General features: G+C 38.6%; 5 protein-coding genes across 7 annotated transcripts; 3 read left to right on the top strand and 2 right to left on the bottom strand.

Moving 5' to 3' along the window:
• Positions 1-254: 254 nt before the first annotated feature.
• On the top strand, positions 255-2,744 carry LOC110060821 (uncharacterized). Its single transcript, XM_020767619.2, has 5 exons — positions 255-411; positions 768-869; positions 1,251-1,285; positions 1,645-1,702; positions 2,230-2,744. Exons 1-5 carry the CDS (start codon positions 336-338, stop codon positions 2,601-2,603), a joined length of 645 nt encoding a protein of 214 aa, XP_020623278.2. The 5' UTR covers positions 255-335; the 3' UTR covers positions 2,604-2,744.
• A 1,025-nt stretch (positions 2,745-3,769) lies between these two features.
• On the top strand, positions 3,770-10,453 carry LOC110060818 (uncharacterized). 2 transcript variants are annotated; one of them, XM_020767615.2, is made up of 5 exons: positions 3,770-3,911; positions 7,556-7,666; positions 8,032-8,066; positions 9,121-9,178; positions 9,632-10,453. In XM_020767615.2, the coding sequence occupies exons 1-5, from the start codon at positions 3,800-3,802 to the stop codon at positions 9,991-9,993; spliced, it is 678 nt and encodes a 225-aa protein (XP_020623274.2). In that variant the 5' UTR covers positions 3,770-3,799; the 3' UTR covers positions 9,994-10,453. The 2 variants fall into 2 exon arrangements, with proteins under 2 accessions (XP_020623274.2, XP_020623275.2); XM_020767616.2 differs by lacking the exon at positions 3,770-3,911 and adding an exon at positions 6,435-6,582.
• An 88-nt stretch (positions 10,454-10,541) lies between these two features.
• LOC110060822 (uncharacterized) lies at positions 10,542-13,080 on the top strand. 2 transcript variants are annotated; one of them, XM_020767621.2, is made up of 5 exons: positions 10,542-11,441; positions 11,611-11,712; positions 11,868-11,902; positions 11,996-12,053; positions 12,155-13,080. In XM_020767621.2, the coding sequence occupies exons 1-5, from the start codon at positions 11,399-11,401 to the stop codon at positions 12,388-12,390; spliced, it is 474 nt and encodes a 157-aa protein (XP_020623280.1). In that variant the 5' UTR covers positions 10,542-11,398; the 3' UTR covers positions 12,391-13,080. The 2 variants fall into 2 exon arrangements, with proteins under 2 accessions (XP_020623280.1, XP_020623279.1); XM_020767620.2 differs by having other exon boundaries at positions 10,542-11,511.
• Positions 12,414-16,408, bottom strand: LOC110060819 (stromal cell-derived factor 2-like). The gene is made up of 6 exons (XM_020767617.1): positions 16,247-16,408; positions 16,052-16,158; positions 14,762-14,844; positions 14,104-14,325; positions 13,275-13,377; positions 12,414-12,634 (listed from the first exon to the last, which is right to left on the bottom strand). The coding sequence occupies exons 1-6, from the start codon at positions 16,374-16,376 to the stop codon at positions 12,605-12,607; spliced, it is 675 nt and encodes a 224-aa protein (XP_020623276.1). The 5' UTR covers positions 16,377-16,408; the 3' UTR covers positions 12,414-12,604.
• Positions 16,409-17,028: 620 nt separating this feature from the next.
• On the bottom strand, positions 17,029-20,111 carry LOC110060820 (coiled-coil domain-containing protein 43-like). The gene is made up of 6 exons (XM_020767618.2): positions 19,891-20,111; positions 19,623-19,713; positions 19,233-19,389; positions 18,754-18,803; positions 18,451-18,650; positions 17,029-17,621 (listed from the first exon to the last, which is right to left on the bottom strand). Exons 1-5 carry the CDS (start codon positions 20,071-20,073, stop codon positions 18,460-18,462), a joined length of 672 nt encoding a protein of 223 aa, XP_020623277.1. The 5' UTR covers positions 20,074-20,111; the 3' UTR covers positions 17,029-17,621; positions 18,451-18,459.

Here is a 20,111-nt window from a genome sequence, read left to right as displayed (position 1 = left end):
ATGGTAGCGTTTCGTCATCAACGCTCTTAGTGAGACCGGAGCCTTGATTTATAACCCTAAGCGAGACGACAAGCATCCACGATCTTTTCATTTGGCAGCATCCCTCCCCCCGGGACTCTGAAGAATGTAGGTAACAGTTTGAGACTTGTCAAAGTGCCAGTACCTGGTTTTAATGTTGTTATTTTTAAGCCGGCTCCCAGGCCATCTCCGTTGAAGAGTTTCCTGTTGTTGTTGACCTTGACCATCAGTTTGTTACACAAAGATATCAGATATCTTGGCCCTCCGGTTCTTCAATTTCTACGATCACGTTCCATTTAGTGCAACGCAGTTTTTGCATGAAGATGTTGCTCGTTTTAACTCTCGCATTATTTGTTGGCCTTGCAAATTCACGACCAAGCGATAAAGCCATAGGTAAGGACTAGAAAAATCAGCAAAATATTTCTCAATAACCTATCCGATATTCCAATCTTTAATATGGTCTGCGTGAAAACTAGAAATGATTTCTCTTTCTCCTCTGAATGCGATTTAACCGCTAAAAACTGGTCCGGAGACGACAAGCAGTGTTTCCTGAAAAAAGTGACGGTGATAGCGAATGCAAAGCATTAGCTATATATTCTGAACAAATCTTCTTCGCGGAGAAACGATCTCTAGATTCTAGGACGTGAGGGAAACCACGCGCGATTCTTGAAGCCGCGTGACCTCGCGTGGCGTGTAGTGGGTTGATCGTTCTAAGAATGACATGACGTTTGGTCGTTTTCTTTCCATAGTTGATATTGACCCCAGCAAGTACTGTGGTTGTTCCACCGTGGACATGCCTCAATGCGGCTGCTGTGTGGACCTTGAAGAAATCATCCAAGAGAATTATACAGGTATAAATTCGTAAGGGTGACCCATAACTTATTTCTCCTTACACAAGCAAACAGGTGATGAGAACAACGAACATGATCAACTAGGGGATGTCACCTCGATGTCCCGACACTGGGATCCTTAGAACAACAGCATAGAACTGACCTTCACTAAGGAGAATTTACATTTTGACTTGCAGCCAAGTGGAATCTTTAGAGAACTTACATTTGTCGACCGTAGAATAGGCCCATTATTTTTTCCTATCTTTGTTATGGGTCGTACCATTATCACCTCTGTCCTGGCTCACTTCATTAAGTCGTTTCTAAGTGTAATTAATTATCATAAAAATCGCATGGTTTGAGCCAATGCGAATCGTACAAATTGCGTGTTGTCTTTTTTTGCAGTGTGCACAAACTTGACTTACGTGGAGGCCGAATATGTGAGTATACAGTGTGTTGTGTACATTTACCGCGATAAGGAAAATCGATCAATGACCACATGTGAAAGTCACAAACCCAAATTTGTCTGAAGAGCTTATAACCACCCTCTCGGAGTTATTTTAAGCCCAAATTAAAAAAAGTAAGTCGAAATGCAGAATACAAAAAAAAAATGTTTCATATACATGGCTCCTTTATCACCAATCTCCAGTAACCGCCAGAGCCAGCATGTTTCCTTGCCAGCGGAGAGGGATTGTGTACTCATGATCACTTGCTGTGGCGTAAGCATAACAAAATTTGAAGAAACTATTTGCAAACCTCTGTAGCCCATGGGTTATTTATCGAGTTTCTGTATTTTCAGGGAGTACGGTTTACCTTGACCATTAATGGTGAAGTTCTTTTGAACGAGACCATCTCTGGTAAGTCATAACTTTGCACTAATCCGTCCTAGACCCCTCTCTTTCTCCAAGTGAAGCAATTACCATATTTACTCGAATAAGCGCTGTCATCGATTGAGCGCCTCTCTCGAAGAACACGTGGCAGCGGAAATATTTAACGCCTGCACTCTTGACCAGCAAAGAATCGCTTACTTGAAAACTGAGATAAATAGACAGACAGACAGACAACCTTTATTTAAACACGATTAAAATCAGTAGCTAAAAGTTATTCGAGAAGGCTTGCGCTACTTGACTCCGACCGGAAAAGGGAGAGTGATGTTGATATTTAAATTGAGTTTTGATTATTGTTGCTATCACTATGAGATTATGAGTTTTCTGAATTAGCGAAAGCCCCGAATTATCCGAATATAGTAAGCGCCATATATATCGCAAAGTCCCAATGTTCAATGCGCACCGTTCTTCCTCGTCCCTCGACCCAAGCCCGAACGTTTCACCAAGCCGCTGACCAAGCTGAGAAAATACAAAAGAATGCTTGTTTTCTTGCACAGGCAGGAATCCCCCAGCCCTGTGTGAAGGACTGAGGGACGTTGCTGATATCTGCGTGCAGGTATACAACATGTCTTATGAGGAGGAGAAGTTTGGCGGTTGTTTGAGAATCTATGGCGATGTTGTGACACGTGTTCTTGACATCGAGCTTGGCTGTTATTACGTGCCGCTCTCTGACGGCGAGCTGATTGAGACTGCTGTGGATGAGCAGGCCCTGGTGCATTCGCTTTTCCAAATCGGCAACAACGCAAAGGATCTCATACTGGATGAGATGCACAAATGGTCCCACAAGGATGGTGATCTCGGCAAGATTTATCATCGCAAGGAGGATGGCTTTCCTGTTGAGCCACTGTTAGAGACCGTTGAGGAAAATTAAAATCAGGTGCAAAGAATTGCATGGAAGGCTTCTTTTTTAAGGTTTTAAGGTAATAGATACTTAAATTGGGTAGAGTCAAACAGTCCCTGTGTCTCGTTTGTATGAGCTAGAAATGAGAATAAACAACTGATGAGAAACAAACTGTTTTGATTGATAATCTAATTTTGTGGTAAAAATTGACGCTATAAGCGAACGACGTTTGGACCGTTCAACGGTCATTTTCAAGTTCGGTAGAATAAACGTCGTTCGCTTATAGCGTTAATTTTTTATCACAAAATCAATTTCAAAGAACTTATTGATTCGTAATCTAATTCTCCTAATGAAAATTTTAACATTTTAAGGACACTAAAAATCAAGAAAACTTCGAAAGAATTTTTTAAAAGGAGTACAAGAAAATAACAGAACAGGAGACTCCTGGCAAATAGAAACAAGCCAGGCACACGCGACTTACACGATTTCAGTTTCCCTAGTGAAAATGATTTTCAGTTCGTTTACAACTCGCGTGACTTTACGTCATTTCTACTCGCGCGACTTTACTTAATTTGCGACTTTTCTCGTGTCTCACGGATGATAAATATCGATTATTTTAAACTTAAACCCTGAGATATAAATCAAGACTACTCACAAGTCACCATCTTGTTTTGAGTATGCAGGGCCGCGATTACGATAGACAGTCCTTTGAAGTTCGCCGGTTTTCATAACCAGTCTCTTTGCTAAGGGGAGGGTTGGGAAATTTCCAAAAAAAAACCACAACAAATCGTGCCAGGGGAGCAATGGAGAAAAAAAAAAACAAAACAAAAAACAAAACAAAAAAAAGCACTTTCTGCTCTCCAGGTCATAGACTTCACTTTTGGAAAACAATCTTGCATAAGCTATTGCCCACCAGAAAAAAAATCATTTACAACCCATAGGTGAGGAAAAAAATATAATGCCCCAGAAAATTTCCCTACCCACAACCCTCCCTCCTCCTTGCCTCAGAAAAAAAAATGGCTCGTCCCTAACTATGTTTTAAATGTAAAATAATTGTTTGAGTCAAAGACAATGTATTTTAAAGGCCATAGCTATACACTTCAATATCTGGCAGTTTAATCAGACCTGCACAAGCAAAACTTCATTAAGTATCACACCAGGCCATGTGATGTACGCGTTGTCTTTCACGATCTCCGCGTGATTATTGTGGACTTGGTTTACATTTGATGAAAATCGTCAGAGAAATCAGTTTAATGACGATGCTTCTGTCTGTATTGCTCGCGTTTTGCTTTGGTGGCTTTGCTACGTCAAGCCAATATAATGAAGTCCAATTTCCAGGTAAGCAAGCAAACCTAATCCACTGTAAATCGGGAACTTATGTTCATTTAATTATAACCGTATAGTGCACTCGAGAAAAGTGGACGCCGTTTGGTGTGTAGATGACGCGGAAGCCGAACATTTTGCTCAGAGATAAGTTCTTTCATTGACAGCATTCTTATCGCGGGAGAATTCTGATAAAAGTTCATTGGAAACATTAACACTGTTTTTTTCAGAATGAGTCTAACGAGTCCGCGACAACTTTCATTCTTGGAAAGTGGCGGGTTGAGAAAGGGGTGCTTGTCTCAACGCTTAGACTGTAAAGTCCGATCTATTGCAGCCGTTACGTGGGTCGTCTCGAGACACCGTTGCATATCGACCCAAATAAAGGCTGCAAAGAAGATTACTAGAGTGCTAAAATATAAACTGACTCCTTTCGAGCCGCACTCACAAAACGCTAACCTGGCACCCTTAATGTCTTTCAGTCATAATTCGACGAACATCCACGTCCATTTTAGAAGACATTTCTAATCCGGTGTCATAAGTTGAAACATTAATAAACAATACTTTCCCTCGTTTGTTTCACGTCAGGATTTGGTCTGGGAGGGGAAGAAGGAAGTTTGCGAGGGGAGGGGGAGGTGTAAGGGGGTTTTATTTCTGTAACTAGAAATACCTTACGCTGTTGGATTTCAAATAGCCTGAAAATAACATGCATGAGTATATTTTGTTCAACAATCGTGGATATCAAGTCGCAATCTTTTCGAGTGTTGTTAAATCTTTCTTTAAATCTTTCACCTTTCCCCAAGCCACCCCACTCTTGACGCAAAAGAGATTCTCAAAACGAAACAATGGCAAATATAGACATTTTATCAAAATTTCAAGTCATGTGTTCAGTGATCATGATTGATATGAGACAATGCACGTGACAGATAGAGAAAAGTCACAAGTTTCGATGGATGCGAATGAATGAATGCGTAGGAGATGTAGACCTGAGCTAACACAACGAGAAAAAGTAAATAGCAGAAAATTAAAGTAGCTCGCTGAAAGAAACTTAAACAAAACTTGTTCACTTCAAGTAAGTCTTTGAGCAGATAATTGATATCAGTTCTTTTTGGTTCGACCTAATGTCATCAGATGAAATGAGATTCCCAGGTTCTAAAGAGACGGTACATATTGGGGTCTAACGATTTGAATTATACGATTGACTTCATTTGATAGTTTGAACAACGTTACATTTGAGACAGGTCACCGGAAGAAGAGGTTTGGCGGTCGTCCAGGAATGTATCAAGATATCCTGTCACGTATTCAATATTGATATCGAGCTTAGCGGTCATTAAGTACTTTTGTATGAGCTTTTAAATAAAAATAAACAAATGGATAAAAAAACAAACGAACAAACTTCTTTGATGTAACTGACGCTACCGAAACACGTATTGTCATCGGTTTTTAGACATTTTTGCATTTTTTTCTTACGCCGATCTGTTTTGACCAAACCCTGGACAGATACAGGCGAGGCCATTGGGGTGCATCCGATAGCTTAGGCTGCGTTCTCCTAAAATTTCATATTCGGCCGGCTTTTATACCATGCAGTAAGAACATTTGAAGAATTTTTCAAGAAGCCCAGGGAACCAACAACGATCGCATATCGATCGAGTCCAAGAAATCGTGAACAAAATGAGTTACCATGACTCTTCATTCATCTATAGTAGGTCAACGAGAGCAAGCGCGCGAAGAGCCTGCGCGGAGCCGAGCATGCCTACATGCCGCGCGAGCAATCCGAATCAGCCATCAAACAACCGCGTCTCGCGACATTGATCGCGTGTGCCTCACCTCCTCTCCCTGCTCCTTATTTTTTGCACTCCCTCGCAGTTTCGTTCCCCTCGCGTGCTTTTTTTGGAAACGCCTGCGCAGGCTAGCCCATATTGTAAATAAATCGTCAAAAAAGGAAATCTTTGTGTCATTTTCATGTCATTTTAAATGATCCATTTTCATGTCATTTTATATGATACGTCTGTTCCAACAGTATCTTAATTAAAGCCCCCTTTAATTTTAAATAACTAAATGACAGATTTTCCTACCTTTGATATACCTCAATTTTCAATATCGCTACTCTTTAATATACCTTTATTATGAAAAAGCTAAATAGGTACTCCTTTGGGGCACAGCCACCCTGTATAGTACCCCCCCCCCCCAGACCTTGCGCGTGACTGGAGCGTCGCGGCATGTAGACAAACAGCTACAAATGGCGTAAACATAATTCGAGAAGGGCTTAAGTTTTCGTCCTAATTCTAATGATATAAAATAGCTTCTTCTGATCAGAACTAGAGTGAACAAACCATACCCTCTTTAAGACAAAACTTGGCTAAAATGTACAACCTATTACGGACCAAAACAGCTCAAAAAACCATACTCTGACCGCCGCACAAACCTGAAAAGCCCACATTAGGGAGTATCCCCCCCGGTTCTATCAAACCTGCAGTGGCAAAAATAACAGTCATTCGCCTCAAAGAACATGATCCCTTAGGCCATGTGATATACAATACCTATCATATTGTCTTTCGTCACTTTTGATAATCTCGGCGTAGTGAACATCATCAAGAAAATTTTTTGACGATGCTTCTCTCTGTATTCCTCGCTTTTTGTCTCAGTGGCTTTGCAGCGTCAAGTCAAATTAATGAAATCCAAACTGCAGGTAAGCGAGCAAACGTAATCCACCATAAATCAGGAAATTTGCCCTTCATTTACTAATGAACGTATTCAACGAGAGAGAAGTAAACGGCATTTGGAGTTAAGATGACCTTCAAGCGGAAAACATTTTGAGCAGAGATTTGCAACAACGTTCTTAACATGGCGGAACTGTGATAAGTTTTCTGTGGATTGCAATCTTTTTACAGTTGTCTTCAGAATGCCTCATGCATACTCTCGGAGCTCGGGGACCAAGGGCCCGTTTCTCGAAGGTCACCAAAAGTTTTCCGACCCAGAAAGCCGTAGCAAAATCTCAAACCTTATGATTACAGAGCTTTTTTATTCACATATTCTTAATATGAACAGAGGTTCTCTTCATAGAAGACGTTTCAGGCGTATACGCCTCTCTGTTTTTGGATACAAATAGGGCCCGAAAAGTTTCCGGGGCTTTCGAGAAACGGGTCCCTAGGCGGACATTATATTCCTGCAAGACAGGGCTGCTTTCCGTAGCGCTTATAGTATAGTCTCCAATCTTTCGCAGCCATTACCTGGGTCGTCATGAGAATTCGAAGCGTTGCATATCGACGCAAATAACGGGTGCAGAGGAGAGCATGAGTATATTTTGGTTAACGATCGTGAACGTCATTAAGTCGCAATTTCTTCGAATGTTTGTCTAAGTGAGATCATTCTCCTTTCCCCGACCCACCCTACTCTTGATCATGACGCAACAAAGATTCTGAAATCACAGGTCGTAGTTCAGTGATCACGAGAGACAACTCACGTGACAGACAAATAAGAAGCGTCATAAGGATCCGGAGAGGGAGTGGGGAGGGCAAGTAAGTCTATCGCACAGCGTGCAGCGCTGGGTTACGTTTTAAAATCATCGGAGAAATTATTGCAAAAACACTCCATTCAAAATAATTACTTCCTTTATTGTCGTCGTCGTTGTTTGATCTTTCGTAATGTTTTTTACTACATAGTATCCTTGGAACCAGGTTTGGCTGGAAATAACCTCTGTGGCTGCAGCAAAGAACCTGTTCCCCAATGTGGCTGCTGTGATGAATTTGAATTTGACGGAAAAGACCACAAAGGTAAGCAATTTGAAAACGAATGTTGCTGTATCTTCTCCAGGCCAACTCTGACACAATGAGCAGTCGGAGGACTGGGTCACTTCACTCTCGCCTTCTGAAATTTTCTTGCTGTTGCTGGTTTATGTCAAAAACGGAAAGAACATTAAAAAATTGCCTAATTTTTTCATAATTCAACAAAGGAGAAGATAGCAGAACGTCTGCCAAGGCAAGAAAGGAGTTAAACACTTTTTTTAAAGCTTAATACCTAGTTTTTGCTGTTTTTTTTGTTTTTTCAAATTACAAATTTCTTTTCGCGATAAACTTCAGTAATGACTGCTAAGGAATTGTTGTAGTGCACTGACATGATTTTCTTGTTGTCCCTTTAGTCTGTATGAACATGACGTATGTAAAAGAAGAAAAAGTAAGTTTCTCAATCAAGTAAATCTTTCGCTTAACTCTTTTCAGCTCAAAACGACGTACAAGTCAATGTTTAGCTAAAAGATGGTAATTTAGAAAATTGATCACACGTGGACAACAGCCAATAGACATACTACATGGATAATTATATCTCTAAATAAAAGGTTAAAAAAGCCCGGCCAACCACACGCAGCATTTCAAGGCAACATGTTGCAACTTTATGAAGACATGATTGATCATCGCAGTTATATACACCATCAGGAGCTCATTAACCGGAGCCTCCGTCTTCTATATTACCCCTGCGAGTCAACCCTTTCCGGATCCCGTTTTTTTCTGTTTTTAGAAACAGCTCTTGTAGGAGCTTTCACATGACCCCTCTTTAATAGCCAAAGATACCCGGCTGAGCTGAGACCATTCTCAGTGTTACAACAAAGACTAGGAGCCCCCTTTGGCCTCTATTTTGCTTTTTTCATTTGTAGGAACAAGATATTTCGTGGGACATAAGAGACCCTTGTGCTAATTAACTGCAGTTCTAAAAATGAATGATATGGGAAAGGGCTGACTCTAGCTTATAGTACGTATGGACACTCCGGGTGATAGGCTCCCAATAAAACTTATGCAGCTGTGAAATTAAAGCCTGAAAAAGAAATAAAAATCAGGCTTGGACGGGTGCAGTGCTCTACCAACTGAGCTATCAAGGCATCAAGCCATAGCAACTTTGCGCTCAAGTTGCCCACGTTTGTTTACACTGCTGCATCAGCCAGCATATATTGGAACATATAACAAAGTTAAGGGATCGCCAAATGTGCGCAAATCCCTACATGTTGTGCGCAACACAATTTTTTTAATATATTGTTTTTTATGTTACGTGCTCTTTGGCGGCCCTCAAAATTTTTTGGGCCTAATATCAATCGCCTCTATCTCGTGCGCGCACTTGCAGGAAGTTGTGCGCTGCTTACCCGGGTTTGTAGCCTGCGGACGCAGACGTTTTTCCGCACTCGAAGGCTATTGGGTTTGCAGTGGTGATCTTGGCTGATGTTTTGCCGTTGTCGTTGTAGGGATTACGATTTACCGTGGTTTTTGATGGAAAGGTGGTGTTTAACCAAACGCTCTCAGGTAAGACTGGAACTCGTCTGAGTTCCGAGGGTTGAATTTTCGCGGGAAGGGCAACGGGGAAAGATTGTGAAAACTGTAAAAAAAAAAAAAAAAAAAAAAAAAAAAAAAGTGCGAGACCAAGCGGCGATATCGACCACACGGGGAAACGTTTCAGAGAATTTCAATTTGGAATAGCTTATTATTGAATTTCTCTATTTGGTATGAGACAAATCGACTGTTATGGAATCTGATCTTCAAAACAGAATGATATAAGAAAAACGCCGCGGTCAAGGGACTTATCAACCTCGTGCTTAAGCTCTCTCTCCTGTGCTTCCCTGAAGAGACAGCCTGGGAACCAGTGGCGTCATTGTTGGCCATTGTGACAAATTGTCCTCTAGATGTTGTTCGCGTTTCGCGCGGGGTAAAATGAATATTGAACTTGATGATATTATAACTGTCTTCTATCCTTTCCAGCCAAACACCCGCCTCCTTTTTGCCAGGGTACTTGCCCGCTGGCGTGTATTTGTGAAAATTACTACAATTTGTCTTACGGCGATGACAACAAGTGGGGTGGGTGCCTGGAGATCTATGGCGACCTCGTGATACAGGTCCTTGATATCAAGTTTGGCTGCTTTTATTTGCCGGTGCCCCATACTGAACAGGAGACAATTGTGAAGCCGATCGAGGACAAGCTTAATCAATCAGTGCTTTTCAACGATATGCAGCAGTGGCTCCGTAACACGCTTGCCAAGAAAATGCGTGATCGCCGGCTCAAGAAAAAGAACCCACTAAATTTCCTTTACAAAAACCGCGTGGAAGAAGACAACGAAAAATAGTCAAAGTTTCTGTTTGTATCACTGGCTAAAACGTGGCTAAAAATATACGATTTAGTGTTGAATGTGATTATATATGACAAGCTTGTCAGTAAAAGTTAAATTAAAGTAGCTCGCTGATAGTGAAAACCAGACTTGTCGAAGTAAATCTTAAAGAACATCATATAGTTGAAATTCTTTTTCATTAGTGTTATCAACTGCTTTATATGGAGGAATGTGATTCCGAGGGTTCCATGTAGTAAAAAAACGATACATTTTGGAGTCTAATAATCAGAATTTTATGATTAAAGATCATTTTGGTAATTTGAGACAAAGTCATGTGATAAGTTTTTGAAATCACTTTTGTATTTGAAAGTACACAGTGCAGGCAATGTCGGAGTGGTACGCATCAGGATTTGAACTCAATGTAATCTCGCCATAGACGCTTGCTAAAGGTTATAAAATAAAATCATTAAAGTTGCTATGTGGCAGTTTCTCCTTATGTCGCAAAATCGTGTAGCTTGTTCTTCTCAATCAATACATTTCATTTCATTTCATTTCATTTCATTTCATTTCATTTGTGAACCATTCAAATATGCGCCAGGTTTATATCTGACTGACGCCATCTTTCCTGGTGTCTCCTCTGCTAAAGAGTACGGGGCGAACATACAAGTAGATTCTTTCTCCTCCCCAGAGGCTCCCTAGGGGAGAGGGAAGTAAATTAGGAGTGAGTAGGTGCGCGGGGAACGAATGAAAAGAGAGAAAGGTCGCGCGCTTGCGTTATTCACTCTCTCTAAGCCCACACGGTCAAGACAACACGAAAGAGGCCTCTGAGGAGGAGAGAGAGGTAGATTAAAAAGAAAGCATTGTAACGTTGTGAACTCTCTCTAGTTTATCACGTTTTAAAACCAGGAAAACTTGCCATTTGGTTTCCTCATTTAGTTTGAAATGTTGGGGGCCAGTTTATTTCAAAAAGGGACATAACTTTCTGTATAGCCTATTGATTTTGTTTGAGTGATCTATGCAAACTTCCTGTTTCTTCTGCAGCGGCTAACAAAACACAGTGAGTACCAATAATAAAACCAAACGGAAACTCACCCATAATACTCCTTTCCGCCTGTGCACTATACTGAAGAGTTGTGGCCAGACCAAACAGCTTTTCATGGCCACTAACGCTTCTCCGCGCTTTTCGCATTGCAAGACTTTTGGATAGGAAGCTATGACAAAATATTCGCTAATTATACTTGCGGGAAAAGGACTGACCCGGGGAGAGCTTATGAGCCCATTGCCGTCCTCCTACCCCTCCCCCTCAAATTATTGTACAGAGATGCTCCCCCCCCTTGGGGTAGATCAGCTGAAGTGACGTCCGGAAATAGCAGCAGACTCCGACCTTAGATCTCTGTCTCTTTCTCGGATCTTCGCAATATTCATGCACTTTTCTCCTGATAATCGTCAACATGTATTTACACAAGGCAAGCCTTTTCCTGTGCGGAGTTACCATGCTTCTTGCTTACTCGGCAAGCTTCAAGTTGAACTCAATCGGTCAGTATTTTTTTTTTATTTGTTCGTCATCTCGTGATTTGCCTTCTGCGTCTAGTCTATGCACTCATTTTCTGTACAAATAACGCATTTGTCTTTCAGATTCGATGAGCTCGACTGCTCCGTACAGCGATGGATGTCAAAGCAGCAATTCGACAATCTCTTGTTGTCAAACTATTTCCGTGTACAGATTTAGTCAAACAGGTAACCAAAATATCCACTAATACCAAACCAGCTCCTCGCACGCGCGCGCGCCAAGTCGTCGTAGCACGCATTAGCGTGCATACGCGCGTGATTAAACACGCGAGGTTTGACCGAATCCTCGAAGATATTTTTAACCTTGAGTTACTTTCTTGCAGTTTGTGTGAATGTGTCAAGCATGGATAAACAGAATGTAAGAACCCTGATCAATCTCTTGCTATTAAATGAAACAATGTGAAAACTCTCCCTCTCACAGACCCAACTTTGTATTCCTTCGTTTCTGCAGGTTCTACCATTTACACTTTCTGTCAAGGGAGCTCTCTACATTAGAGACACATACTCAGGTATGGAACAGACACTATAATTATGACAGCTGTATTGTTTTCTGTTTGGTTTTTTAACCAGGATTTCAAAACATGAATTGATTGGTCCTCTCACTCCACAGACAGCAAGCCACAGCCATATTGTTTTGAATACGATGACCAAGCAGCAGTGCACCTGTGTGCGATATTCTACAACACAACATTCACTGAGACTCAAGTGAGCGCCTGCTTAAAGCTGAGCATTCAAGTTCAAGCTCAGATCATTATACCCTTGAAATGTTTTACTCTTTCAAGGCCTACTGCTATCACTGTGAGAGGAGAGGACCTGGAAAACATTGTCACCGAGATTATGGTTTAAAAGCAATGACGGAACAGCAAATGTTTACTATCACCGGTTTAGTAGTTCTTTATTGTTGAAGTTTCTTTTCTAACAATGTTCCATGACAAAAATAACGAGTCCAAGCTACAAATTGATACTAAGTTATATAAAATCGCTATCTTGTTCGAGCTCACTCCCATTGCTAAGTGTACATCTAGGTGGCAGTTTGCAATAGAATCAATCAATGTTACAATCAGTTGTCAGGTTTCACATAAATTCCCTCCTGAAACAGAAAGACGTATGCATTAGACAAGAAAAACAAGAAACATACAGAGTTTAGGAGTAGTCAAATAATTTTCTAATAATGCTGTTAGAGGTGTACGGGAAAGGAAAATCCTTGTCTTTGATTAGATACATTAGCGCACACCCATTCTTGTTTGTACACACTATTACATCTACTTGCGATTGGTCAAATAGTAAGGTTTTGGTCGCCAAGCTTTAAAGAACCTGCTCATATCAACTCAAGCCCACAAAACAGGATCTTGGTACCTCTTAGGGATTCTTTACAAATTTTCCAACCAGCACCCCAGTCCTTTCTATTTGGGAGTCCCCCATCTCCGGGTTCATGGGTCCACTGCAAATACCTTGTATTAGTTACAAGTAATCAGCGAAAAGTGTGTGAATCTGCTTGTTGCTAATAAACTCAGAATCTTTATTAGTACTCATTAATGAGTCGTTTGTGGATTTTCCTATTTCCTATTTCCTATTTCCTATTGCCTTTAAAAATAAATTACTTTGGCTCTAAAGAAAAGGAACATTTTTAACTGGTCTGTGAAAAGTATGCACGCGATACTCAAAAAGTTTAACTTTGTGTCGTGAATGGTAACAAGGCGCCATGAACTGCCAATCAGGACAGGACTTACCGTTGCTTTCCATTCATTGGCTGCTTCAGGATAACTATAACCACTGACTTCTCTCTGACCGTTAATGGGTCGGCCAAACTGATCTCCAGTTATATGAAGATAACTGCAACAAAAACAAATTCTGGTTAAATTCTTTTTATTAAGTATCATGTAAAATATCAGACCCATTTCCCATTACAAAAAGAGTGCCAGTTTTTCATTTTTATGATCAAACTCCCGCAAACTTGGGCATTTATCAGTATTTTAAGTCTTCCAGAACAAAACAGCTTTGTTTGATAATAGTGTCATCACCAACAAACTAGTGACTACTGGATTCTGGAGCAAAATAAGTGAATCTGAGAAAGATAAATGTTTTGGAGGAAAACAAACTCATGTCAGATATACTGCCTTTTTTTTCAACACTAATTACTCTGTCAACCATTCAAAGCCATCTGATTCCAGAACTGATTTCCCTTTAAAGAAGCTACATCACAGTTTGTGCCTGTCATGGTTTAGCCTAAAAATGTTTCAAGTTTGTTGTTTGTAATCTGTGTTAAATAAATTACCCATCTCTGTTCTCTTAAGGTTCATTATCATCTCTTTGGTTTTTCGATCTAAGTAAACTACTATTTGCAGGTTTCCTAAAATTTAAAGGTAATTTTGCATTGGGACAAAATAACTCAAAATTCCATGATGTGGCTTTTACCATCCATTTACAGTTCCTAATCAGTGAATGCTTACATCCACCATTGCTGACCAGTAAAAAATACTGTGAACTAAAGACTTGGGATGAACACCCCAATATCAACAGCATACTGTAATCAACTTGCCAGTATGTGTAGTTACGTACACTTTAGTTGCTGAATGTTTGAATCTGACTTTATCCTGTCGTTCCCAAAACTTTGTTGAACAAAGAACAGACCAGTGATCTCCCTCATCGCCTTGTCCATTCTCACCAAATGCACTCACTTCCTGGTTATGAGAGATCGGTGACTGAAAGTGATGACTGTGAAGATTGCGTTTGGTTGCCAAGTGTTGTAATCTTAATGTGCTGCCACACTTAACTGGACTCCTGCCAAAGGAAACATGCCTAATTATTTACTTATAGAAGCAATGACTAGAAGGTGTACTGCTAAAATACAAATTTAAACAATAATTCCTACCTAAATCCTAACCTTCTAGGAGATACCTCCAATATATTATTATATATATATATATTTTTATTATTATTTACAGTGTGGCAAATAAAAGATGATGATGATGATGACAATGATAACCTCTTTCTGCTTTGACCAGCATAACTAACAAATTTACAGTAAGCAACTTAGTGACTATTTATTCAGCTTAAAAGTACAAGACATCTACTTCTACATGCATGTCAGATTTATCGACAAAGTTTTGCTATTGCACTTCTTCATGAATAATGAACTTGCTGAGAAAGATCTACACTACAGTTCTTGTGTATCTGCCTTCTGTACACAGTCCTTTGATAAGAGTTATAATCTTACCCTCGTTTACATGGAGCATCTGTTTTCCCTCTGACCACCCAGTAACTGTTGCCATCATCTGCACTCTCAACTCCTGTAACAGACTAAATTGTCCACAGTAATTGTAAATCAGTGAGCATTCTTAGCAGCATTTGATGTTGTGACAAAAAACTATTAGTAATATGTACTTACTCATGTCCCTGATATTCTAAAATGAAGACAAATTATGCGGAATTTCCAGACAATAATATTATTTGGAGGCTCTAAGATCTCGGAGAAAATTTATTTTTTAGTGGAAGACCTATTATTTCCATTATGATTTTCTTTCTTTAAAATAAACCAATCACATCTTTACACCTGTTGTGTGAATAATTCATAAGATATCAGATGTTCAAACAGTTGAGAGAACTTGTTTTAAACTCTTTTATTCTTTCTGCTGATAACAGAAACATCTTGCTATAATTTATTTCAACAATGAGCATAAGTGTAAAAATATTCTTATTTTTCGTCTATACAGTGGTTTTAACCACTGATGATATCATGCATAAGAAGAACTTCAGTCTCTTTATAAACCGAACTGACAGCAATTTCCACAATCAGAAATCCCATCCCTTTCAAAATGTTTTATTTCCGTGTTGGTGAGTGAAAATCTCGCCCCAGTTCACCAACCGGAAACATCACAAGCGAATTAAAATCTTCCACGTACAGTTCACAAGAGTTGAACAACTTTATCTAAATTTTTACTTAGTAACAAATAGAATCTATCAGCGATATTTCTTTCGCCACTAGAACAGCCATAAAAATCTGAAAAAAGCAATAAAAGAAAGAGAAAAAAAGCAATCTCAATTCGAAGATTCGCAGTTTGATTAAGCTTAATAGCTGTAATGTGTTCCAGCTTTTCAGCTGTGTATTGAAGTTTCGTCATATCTTAAAAATGTAAGGTTATTGAGATTTCTACAGTGAAATCAACAGCTAAACCTTACATGTTCCGGATTTCAATGACTACCGTGAACCCTGGAATTTGTACAACTCAATTTGAACTTCGCACGTTCGAAACTTCGTCCATTTCACCTTGACGAGAACAGGAACTACAGTCACGCCAAAAATATAAATTACGCTTAATACGATTGCCACTAATGCCATATCCAAATGTTTGTAGCGAAATTATTAGGAACAATCGCCTCGCGTAGTTCTACCTTTCGGTCCGAAAATTGTGCTTGAAAAATAAGGCACAAGTAAACTCGGGCAACATGCTGCGAGTATGTGAGAACTTATCATATCCACTCAAGCTTCAAGAATATAACATCACACCTGTTGTCCGCTCCCTGAACCATATTTAACCTCATGAGAATGAAGACGAACATTCTGTTTTGGATTATGCAGCTTTAAAACGCTTCCACATGTAACATATTTAAAATCTGAAACACAAACAGAACAGAATTCTTCATAAGCGTACGTAGGTTCAGTACCAGTTCTGTTTTGCAAATATTTTGCTTTCTTACTCACCTCTGGAATCTCCTAATGTACTACTGGACAGCACAGATAATAAACTTATCAATAAATAGGCGTATTTAACAAATATACTCGTTCTAACTGTTTTTATAAAGGGAAAAATGCAAGCTAAAGTCGCGGCCATATTGAATCAACGAAAAAGAACGCTACACGGTCGCGCCGGGCTTTTTCTCAGCTGCGCCTCGTTTTCATGTAAATACCAGTCAAGCCAGTTTGAGTCACGGTGGCTGTGACCGTCACGCAACAATTTGGGCTAAATTTTGCCCCACCTTGATAATGTGCTGCGTTTTTCCCGCTTAGATAATACTTATTAATTATTTTCAAACTAATTCTGGCAAATGTGTGTAAAATTAAGTCCAGAAGCTGGATCAGGTCCCTGGGGATCAGGTTCACACAACTGAAACCCCAATTAATCTTGCAGTAATTTTATTAAAATATTATCAAGAGTTAAACTTTTTCTGTCGAGGGAGCAAAATATGGTTTAATAAAATGTAATGGCTTTTTTGTTGAATCAATGCAAACTAGCAACAGTTTTAGAGTCATTTGTCTTAAAAACCAACCTGCAAAAGTTAGGACTGTTTGAACAACTTTGTCATAGCAACAGATTTTAATGCTCTTTGTCTGATTTTAGTACTGAAAAAAGCTTTACAGACGTACAATTCATCAGCATATTCAGGACAACTGATAACTGAGAATCAGAAGAATTTTAGGCTAATCTTTTCAAGACTGATCGTTATCTGTATTACTGTGGCCTCGTTTCAAGTTTAAGGACAATCAGCATTAACATATCTTTTATTAAAAGACATTTTCTACAACTTTTATAACATCTCATTTACGAACTTTGTGCCCATCCTTTCATTCTAGTTCATTCTCTAATGGCATTAATTTAATGCTATAATGTAAAAAAGGTTCCAGTAATTTTACTAGACTGTCCTCTGGCCTTCCACACATTCAAAATAAAATCTGTGACATATATTATACCAAAGTCTTAACTGAGCAACAAAACTGAACCACAGGATAATAACAGCCCTCTTCATAGTTATGTTTTCTTTATTTTCCATCATTATATATTACAAAGTGAATGTGAAGAAATTTTGGGCTGTTTTGCCCAAAATTGTCCCACATCTGTGTTGAAATTGAGTATTTAAATAAGACGAATTAAGCATGAAAAAGGCTATTGAAACAGGTGCAATAACTAAACAGGTTTGATCTACACTATAAATTGGCCTAGGATAAATTAAAAAAAAACATCTTGTGCACAAAATATAATCTTGAGGAAAAAACTATCTTAGTTCATCTTTTCTCAGTCTTGACAACTTGTTATTTAACTTTCTTGCTTTTGAATAATTAACCATGTTATATTGTTGACCTACAAAATGAGAGACAATGTATTGTTAGAATGGTTTGCAAGAAAATTCCCAAGAAATCGTCAATAAAAAATAAATATACATAAAAAAATAACCAAATAACCAAATAAATAAATAAGTACAATACATCAGGGTTTTACATTACTGAGTAGAAGAGGTGTAAGAGTATTATTGTCTAACACTAGTTAGTGGATGTTTTGCTAGATGAACTTACATGAATTAAAATTACACTTTTTAAATTATCAATGAAGAGCACAGTAATCAGGTAAGGAAAATAGACTGAATACAAATAATACGAAATAAAATAATGCATCTTTCAAGTTGGAAACATTATCGCTGCTGAAACTTCAATGAAGCTTTGAATGCAATTTAGTTCTTTGAGTAATAATTTTTCAATGGAATTTTTTTTTGACAACTAAATACTTGTATTGAAGTTGGGTGTAAATGTAAGTATAATGCAGCAAAACTATGATAGCCTTTGTTCATCTTGATCTGTTCATTAAATAAATAAGTTTACAAACAATAGCAGCCCAAGAAAGTTTCTTAAAAAATCTTAATCTTGTAATTCAGAAGCCATCCCACAGTACTATAAGCTAGAACTCAAATGATGAAATGCACAAGGCAAGAAAGCTCATAATTTCTGAGTTTTCTGTCATTTGGAAAAAATCAAGAATAGCTTAACTTGGGAATAATTGACAAGTTGAGCTTTTCCCATTAATTATGAATAAGTTTCACGAAAACTGACAATTTCCTTTTTACCAGAATGATTTTTTTTGTTCACTGAATTACTTAGGGATTACTTCAACTAATACCAGTAATAATTCAATTTACCCTCCAGTGTCATCTGGCTCGTCTTTCCCCTTTCTGCGTCCTTTTCTTTTCTTTTTCCTTCCTATCCTCTGCCTTTTGTTTTTGCTTTTCCTTTGCCTCTTTTATTTGCTGTTTTCTTTGATCATTTTCTTCCTTCATTTTATCTCTCTTCTCTTTTTCTTTGTCTGTTACTGATTGAGCATTCACATTCTTGAATAGTCCTGCAGGTGAATGGACAGTTTTTGAGAAAGTATAAAAATCATTCTTCAATACAAAAAAAAAAAAAATAATAAAACTGTGGTATATTTGTATCTTCTAACAAACCTGGGTCCTTATCTGGAGCTCTGGTAGCTTGTTCCTCATCACTATCAGCAGTAGGCCAAAGTTAAAGATATCAAATTGCAAAACAACAGAGTTTTAATAGCATTGCTACACTAATCATCATTGTTGGGTCATAATTTTTGCTGATATTTTAGGAGTTTGTTCTATTTGTAAGACGAACTGTTTTGGGTGTACAGTTAACATTAACTTAACATGTGGGAGTCTGAAAAACTTGAAAGAATTTTTATCTCACATGGCTATTTTTAACAACTTCTTTGTTATTATACATGTACCCAGGCTTCATTTTTGTATGTCCTTTGTTTTTTTCTCCTCTGGATGTACTTTTGTATGCTATTTTTAATCATTTCCTAATTTTTTCTGCCAGAAGTATTTATATTAACATTTCTTAAAACTAGGAAAAGCGAATAGTTATCATGCTGATCAGTCAGAGGACTTATCACTTATAGAATGTTAAAGGATATCAGAGTTCCTCATCTGATTCATGTCCATATTGTGCCACTAGAAGTCTCTTGATTTCACCATCTGATTTCTGTTGTGATGATTTTGTTGTACACACTGTAGATGCTTGTTTCTCCATTATTTCAGCCAGTTTGTGCTGCTTTTCTGCTGCTTTCTGTTCTACATAAGAATAGCAATTATTGATGTTGGGTTCCTAACCACAAAATCTTAAAAATTGATCATTAAATTCTTGTCAAAGACTCTGGTATGTGGTGGTTATAAAAAGTTCTGTGGTGCCCTTTTCAAAAACAATCTTTCATTAAAATGTAGCACTGTTTATCCAAACTGAATTAACTAACTAGTTAAGTATTAACATTTAAATTTCACGTGTTGAGAGGTTACACGATTTTTACCTTTCACTAGTTTTTTTTCTTGCAAAACATTTGCTCTTGATGTTTTCCATCTTTCAATAACTTCATTGCACAGATCATCTAAAGGATATTCCTGCAGTGGAAAAAAAAAATCTTGAAAAAAAGGTTGAAAATATTTAAGGGTGGGAGGCTTAGGGGAGATTCGTGAAGATAAACAAACTAGAAAATCCTGGAGTACATCTCTCCACCACTTCTGTAGGTCGATCAGACTGAATTCGACTTGCACGTGTTAATTTAATTTCCAGGTTACCGTCATCCCTTCCAGAATACCAATCAACGCATCTTTGCGATCCTCATCAGTATCCTCTGAGTCCAAAACCCCCGTGACATAGCTTCCAAACACATCCTCGTCCAACCCCAGCTGTCTCATGCGACAGCTTAGCCACTCTTCAAACGACTCTTCTTGTTGGGAACTCGACAGCCCATCCGCCATTTTGATTTCTTGATGATTTAGATACCGCTGTACATTTG

Source organism: Orbicella faveolata, unplaced genomic scaffold, assembly GCF_042242905.1.
Source record: "Orbicella faveolata isolate gen_17 unplaced genomic scaffold, um_ofav_v1 contig_34, whole genome shotgun sequence".
Taxonomy (NCBI): domain Eukaryota; kingdom Metazoa; phylum Cnidaria; class Anthozoa; order Scleractinia; family Merulinidae; genus Orbicella; species Orbicella faveolata.
The sequence above is the reverse complement of the archived record's forward strand: the minus strand, read 5'-3'. Positions and strand labels throughout refer to the sequence as shown.

Excerpts from the sequence above, each read along its gene's own strand:
- LOC110060818 (XM_020767615.2), top strand. The coding sequence starts at position 3,800 with ATGAAAATCGTCAGAGAAATCAGTTTAATGACGATGCTTCTGTCTGTA. Across the intron at positions 7,667-8,031 it reads TGACGGAAAAGACCACAAAG|TCTGTATGAACATGACGTAT; the intron begins GTAAGCAATTTG and ends TTGTCCCTTTAG. Across the intron at positions 9,179-9,631 it reads GTTTAACCAAACGCTCTCAG|CCAAACACCCGCCTCCTTTT; the intron begins GTAAGACTGGAA and ends TATCCTTTCCAG.
- LOC110060821 (XM_020767619.2), top strand. The coding sequence starts at position 336 with ATGAAGATGTTGCTCGTTTTAACTCTCGCATTATTTGTTGGCCTTGCA. Across the intron at positions 412-767 it reads ACCAAGCGATAAAGCCATAG|TTGATATTGACCCCAGCAAG; the intron begins GTAAGGACTAGA and ends TTCTTTCCATAG. Across the intron at positions 1,286-1,644 it reads CTTACGTGGAGGCCGAATAT|GGAGTACGGTTTACCTTGAC; the intron begins GTGAGTATACAG and ends CTGTATTTTCAG.
- LOC110060820 (XM_020767618.2), bottom strand. The coding sequence starts at position 20,073 with ATGGCGGATGGGCTGTCGAGTTCCCAACAAGAAGAGTCGTTTGAAGAG. Across the intron at positions 19,714-19,890 it reads GTATTCTGGAAGGGATGACG|GAATATCCTTTAGATGATCT; the intron begins GTAACCTGGAAA and ends TTTCCACTGCAG. Across the intron at positions 18,804-19,232 it reads GAATCAGATGAGGAACTCTG|TGCTGATAGTGATGAGGAAC; the intron begins ATATCCTTTAAC and ends ACTTTGGCCTAC.
- LOC110060819 (XM_020767617.1), bottom strand. The coding sequence starts at position 16,376 with ATGGCCGCGACTTTAGCTTGCATTTTTCCCTTTATAAAAACAGTTAGA. Across the intron at positions 16,159-16,246 it reads TACATTAGGAGATTCCAGAG|ATTTTAAATATGTTACATGT; the intron begins GTGAGTAAGAAA and ends TTTGTGTTTCAG. Across the intron at positions 14,326-14,761 it reads GATGCTCCATGTAAACGAGG|GAGTCCAGTTAAGTGTGGCA; the intron begins GTAAGATTATAA and ends TTCCTTTGGCAG.
- LOC110060822 (XM_020767620.2), top strand. The coding sequence starts at position 11,427 with ATGTATTTACACAAGGCAAGCCTTTTCCTGTGCGGAGTTACCATGCTT. Across the intron at positions 11,713-11,867 it reads GTACAGATTTAGTCAAACAG|TTTGTGTGAATGTGTCAAGC; the intron begins GTAACCAAAATA and ends ACTTTCTTGCAG. Across the intron at positions 12,054-12,154 it reads CATTAGAGACACATACTCAG|ACAGCAAGCCACAGCCATAT; the intron begins GTATGGAACAGA and ends CTCACTCCACAG.